This window comes from Xenopus laevis, chromosome 4S (genome assembly GCF_017654675.1).
Source record: "Xenopus laevis strain J_2021 chromosome 4S, Xenopus_laevis_v10.1, whole genome shotgun sequence".
NCBI lineage: Eukaryota > Metazoa > Chordata > Amphibia > Anura > Pipidae > Xenopus > Xenopus laevis.
This window is the reverse complement of record NC_054378.1, coordinates 57571322-57577321: the sequence shown is the minus strand read 5'-3', so window position 1 is coordinate 57577321 and position 6000 is coordinate 57571322. Positions and strand designations below refer to the sequence as shown.

Below are 6000 nucleotides of genomic sequence, written 5' to 3'. Positions count from 1 at the left end.
GCCATGAGGAAGGACCAACCCAGTCTCATCTATGCATTATTGCATATGTGCACTGTACAGCAGGCAGCTCATGCAGGATTTATATTTTCACATTTACAGACATTTATAACCCTGTTCATTTACCTGCCAGTTGCTGACAGAATATCTTATTAAAAAGCATCAAGCTTCAGCCAGTATTGCTGCCAGGTTACATTTAATGTTATTGCATTATATGGGGAAAAAAGCTGACTAAACCTTAATGTACTATAAGAGGGGGTATGAGGGAGATATTGGAAGAATCCTTGACGTTTCAACTCTCCATTACTCAAAGGGACTTTTTCGCAACATGTGTCATTACAAACAAAGCTGCATTTACAGCTCAGTGCCACAGAGCAGAGGGCTTTAGTCACCTTTCAACTTGATCGTTTTCACTGATAGTTCTGCTTTTGTAAGTAATTGTTGAAGTTCCTAAACCTGACTGTTTGCCTACCTGGCTGTCCCTTCTTAAACTGCCAGTTATTGTTTCTAAAGCTAACAGACTACTGAAGCTCAAATATGGCAGAGAAACATGGGGGATCAGATGGGTAATGTAAAAACATATGTAAATACTTTAATAACAAAATTAGAGATAGCATGCAAAGACAATATTATGATACATGTAAAAAAAGGTTTAATTTCTGGTGTCAATATCTCTTTAACAAAAGCTTTGTCTCTTTTCCTAATAAGCTAAAGCATTTTTTTCTGCACGGAAGCACATTAAAGAGGCCCATTATATTAAAAACATCCAAAAACTCTTGTATTTTAGAAAATAACATACTTTATGAGAAAACGATGTAAGAGCATAAACAAAACTGGGTTACGCTCTCTGTTGCAATTTCATGCAGGGGACAAAGTCTCACAACTGCACAACAAGTAATTGATAAAACCAGGAGCATAACAACAAAAACACAGCAGACCCAGTGGCTGCTGGGGCCTATGAGTCAGGTGTAAGGAGGACTATTAGGCATGAAAAGCCTTTGTTAAAGTTAATAGGCCTTTAAACAAGACCAGCTACATCCTCCTTTGAATATACTGGTCTGGATTTAACTTTTAAATTCTTCTTACATATTTATGGTGAATTATTCAGAACAGCACTTATACTGGTGACTGCCAAAATAAATGATCCAGTGCAATTAATAAATACAGAATATACTGAAAGCAGAAGCTCTGGTTGGTCAATGAAGCAATTAACTGTCAACGCAGAAGTGTCATCTATAGATTTTCTGGACAGCTACTAATACATTTTATGATATCATAAGAGCTGCACAGATGGCTCTGATAACCACTAAGCATTCCAGTTGAAAAAGATCTTGAAGAAATCTTCAACGACTTTAAAGATAAGCAAATGGGCAGCAGACAACGTGAGATACACTCCTGCCTTTGTGAATTTTGAAGAGCTTTTGGGATCAAGGAACAGACAACAAAGACCGATTGTTGGGACATGTTTAGCATGGTATAAGGATGATATATGGTGAAGCAGAAAATTGTTTAAATGGAATGACAATATAATGTAGTGTTGCCCTGCGCTGGTAAAACTGATGTGTTTACTATAGAAACACTACTATAGTTTATATAACAAGCTTCTGTGTAGCCATTCAAAAACAGGATACACAGTAGAGAACAGATACGTTCTGAAGAAAACCATTGTATACGACAAAGCGTATCTGTTATCTGCTCTGTATCTTGTGCCTTTTCTGCTTTTTCAGCTTTGAATGGCTGCCTCTTGTTCTCCAGAGTTTCTTTTTGCTCTCCTGCACGGACACCATAAAAAGATACAAAGTTTCTAAAACGTAATTTAAAAAAAGAGGCTTTTTCAGAAAGCCCAGAATATTCAGCAGCTGCACTTTATTGTAACTATTTATAAAAGCAGGTCTCTTGGGAGAACCGAGACTTGCTTTTATAAATAGTTACAATAAAAATTGTAAAAAAATTGCTCACCTTCATGAGCAAATCTCTAATAACACATGTCCCTAAAACCCCCAGAAATGTGTTCAGAAGTTCCATAACCTGCCATAGACATGGTATTTAGGGGATGTGGCCACATAATAAGCAAGGTCAAAACATTTTCACTGCACTACATGCCACACACATTTTTGTCCCTCTTTCCTATTTTCAAATGTTGGGAGGTATGATATTATTTTGTAGTCACTTAGTGGCAAATCACAGGACAGCAAATTACCCAATATCAGGGTTCATTAATTATAAAAATGGGAATGTCGTGTTTTTTGCACTTTTTTATCATGGAATTTACATTTTGCTCAAATCACAATGTGTAAGCCATGAGCATTGGTGGAATCCTGCTTTTTGCTTTCTGAACGGGGCTCTACAGCCCATTATTTTGAAACTCTGAACTCTCCTGCCCTTGCACCTACTCCTTCATCAATTACCTGTAGCTTCCAAAATTATTTATTTTTATAGTACATGGGAATCCGAGTATTTTTGCACATGGCTGGAAAGGTGAAAAGTTGCTTGTGTGCCAAAAACACCATGATCCCCATTAAATGAATGGGGACTGGGAAAGAGAAAACTCGCAGTCATTGCCCGAGCCAAAAGAGATTTTGAAAGAACCAACAGAACACAAAATAATAACGGCCCCACGTTTATTTTTATTAAAGTACATTTAGTAATACACCAACAGTTGAACATAAATAGAGTGACACAATTTTTCATCATTCCAACATTCAAAAAGAAACCCAGGATTAAAGAACATGGTGCAATAATCATATGCAGAAGACAGATAACTGCTCTATCATACAAGATGAAGCAAAGTTTTTATTTTTTTAATCCCCATGACACAGCATGTATACAAATGTGTAGTGTTTAACTATCTAGGCAAAGAGGAAAAATAGACAGCAGCTGAGGCACAGGGAAAGGCATAATGTAAACTCATTATTGGTAAAAATTAAAGTGCCTTTAAAACAAATCTCTCGGTTATAATGTAAAGGCAACAGCATAGGGCTTTTGCTTGTTCTGTGCCGGGCGTGGGACTAGGAAAGCTGGTGCTGTGTCAGACAAAGTGCACTTTCTGTCACTAATCATAAACACAGAGCTGTAACATGATCAAGTATTATTCACTCTCAGCAGTACATTATTTATAGCTTTGTTACAAACATCAAACATACATCAGCTAAATGGAGCCCTCAGTAGTGTGTTCTAAAACAAGCTTGCCTTATATTCCAGGGTGCATATTTATAATAACTGCAAATACTTATGCATTTCCCAGCCTCAAACATTTTTGTGCTAGCAGAATCAAAGTGGCACAGAATCAATGAAGACTCCCACACTAAATTAACAAGCACCCAGACAGATTTTTGTTTGGGTGCTTGGTAATTTAAATAAACACCATTTTAATTGATCATACAAATGTCAAAAAAGAGGGGGGGGGCAAAAAAACCTTTTACAGTAAGTTGTTTTAAAGAAGAAATGTGTGATTAAGAAAACAGTGCCAACTCTCTGTACACTCTGTTGCTGTAGATGTATCATCTACTTAAAGGGATACTGTCATGGGAAAAAAAAATTTTTTTCAAAATGAATCAGTTAATAGTGCTGCTCCAGCAGAATTCTGCACTGAAATCCATTTCTCAAAAGAGCAAACAGATTTTTTTATATTCAATTTTGAAATCTGACATGGGGCTAGACATTTTGTCAATTTCCCAGCTGCCCCAAGTCATGTGACTTGTGCTCTGATAAACTTCAATCACTCTTTACTGCTGTACTGCAAGTTGGAGTGATATCACCCCCCTCCCTTTTCCCCCCCCCCAGCAGCCAAACAAAAGAACAATGGGAAGGTAACCAGATAACAGCTCCCTAACACAAGATAACAGCTGCCTGGTAGTTCTAAGAACAACACTCAATGGTAAAAACCCATGTCCCACTGAGACACATTCAGTTACATTGAGAAGGAAAAACAGCAGCCTGCCAGAAAGCATTTCTCTCCTGAAGTGCAGGCACAAGTCACATGACATGGGGCAGCTGGGAAATTGACAAAATGTCTAGCCCCATGTCAGATTTCAAAATTGAATATAAAAAAATCTGTTTGCTCTTTTGAGAAATGGATTCCAGTGCAGAATTCTGCTGGAGCAGCAATATTAACTGATTCATTTTTTCCCATGACAGTATCCCTTTAAGATCCTCCAATTAGGATAGTGTATTTTCACTGCAGAACTCTTTGAGTGGTTACTATTGGATTCTATATACAGTACCCCTCAAATAAGAAATAACCATGGGAAAAAAATATAATACAAATGGTCACTGTTGGCACTAAAGATTGATATCCGCACATATCTAAGGAGCATCCCCTTTAAAAACCATTGATTTACATATCAGGACAGACAGTGAAACTATCAGATCTAATAATGTTTTGTGATGGTTTGGTTATCTTCATTATTGACAGATAATTGAGTTTTTGTGCATTATGCCCATTGTCTGCAATACTAGTCAACATTTGTATACATAGGACACATGTTTTTGACTGCACTAATTTGTACATTGGACATTTCCACAGATTTGTACTATTGTAATTCTTTTATCTCCCTTCAGAAAGGCAGTTTCCTAGTGCAAATATGATAAAAGAAAACATTTCGACAGAATTAAATACTCTAAAATGGAGAAATGAAGGGCTTGTCAGTTACAGCCATGATGCTTTAGTTCAGGCACTGGGAACTCTCACAACTGACCAACATTTAACCCATAGCTGCAAACCTTCAAGGAAAATAGAAATCAAACTCCCCAGACCCCAAATTTGGCCATGTCTGTTACAGAGAGGCTGGCATTGATTCCAAGGCTCTCATTCTTAATATTCACCAATAAATTATTATATAACACAAAATATACAAACAGAGCTGTTTTTCCCCCAATGACTGTGGCTTGACCTTTTCTCCAATGCTTAGAATTGTGCCCTGTGCATTGTGAAGATTCCTTAGTGCTTTTTGCCCTTCCACTGCTGGAGATGACTGCAATGCACTGAATGCACAGTAGAAGGGTTAATGCGTCACATCACATTGCATCAAAGTGGAATCGATGGGCTTCTTGTCTTTTCTCCCGGTCATCTGCTTTCTGAAATATTCAAACACACATGATGTCATTAGATATGCTAAAGGGTCTTTATGTTACATTCAACATAATAAAGGCATTTAAGATTTCACACTAAGGGGCCGATTCACTAAATTCGAGTGAAGGATTCGAAGTAAAAAAACTTAGAATTTCAAAGTATTTTTTGGGCTACTTCGACCACGACTTCGAATCGAAGGATTCGAACTAAAAATCGTTCGACCATTCGATAGTCGAAGTACTGTCTCTTTAAAAAAAACTTCGACCCCCTACTTCGGCAGCTAAAAGCTACCGAAGTCAATGTTAGCCTATGAGGAAGGTCCCCATAGGCTTTCCTAACTTTTTTTGATCGAAGGATAATCCTTCGATCGTTGGATTTAAATCCTTCGAATCGTTCGCTTTGAAGGATTTAATCGTTCGATCGAAGGATTTAATCGTTCGATCGAAGGATTTAATCGTTCGATCGAAGGAATAATCCTTCGATCGTACGATCACAGTATTTGCGCTAAATCCTTCGACTTCGATATTCGAAGTCGAAGGATTTCAATTCCTAGTCGAATATGGAGGGTTAATTAACCCTCGATATTCGACCCTTAGTGAATCAGCCCCCAAGTGTTCTTTAAAGTCAAACATCCATTAACTGCTAATAGTCCAAGGTGATAATGATAATAATTAAGTATTAATTATAAGTATTAATAATTAAGTATTAATGAGCCTTAACTTTCCATTTTTAATGATCGAGCAAGCCACTTAGGAGGCAAAGAAACAACATCAAATGCAGTGGAGACTGTTGAATGGTAAAGTTTGCATATGTCTGAAAACCACTGCTCTTCTTGTAACACCTCAACCTCCAATCTACAGAGCAATGTCTAATTTCACATGTAAGGAATAGGCTCTAATAAGTCAAACTTTATACAGATTTAACCTTCATGA

General features: G+C 37.3%; 1 protein-coding gene across 1 annotated transcript in view; it reads right to left on the bottom strand.

The window, feature by feature from the left end:
- Positions 1 to 4066: 4066 nt before the first annotated feature.
- The window catches only part of itfg1.S (integrin alpha FG-GAP repeat containing 1 S homeolog), a 101652-nt gene continuing 99718 nt past the window's right edge, over positions 4067 to 6000 (bottom strand). The window contains exon 18 of the mRNA XM_018260672.2: positions 4067 to 5073. Coding sequence (XP_018116161.1) covers positions 5014 to 5073 — 60 coding nt within the window. The 3' untranslated portion in view covers positions 4067 to 5013. The remainder of the gene's footprint in view (positions 5074 to 6000) is intronic.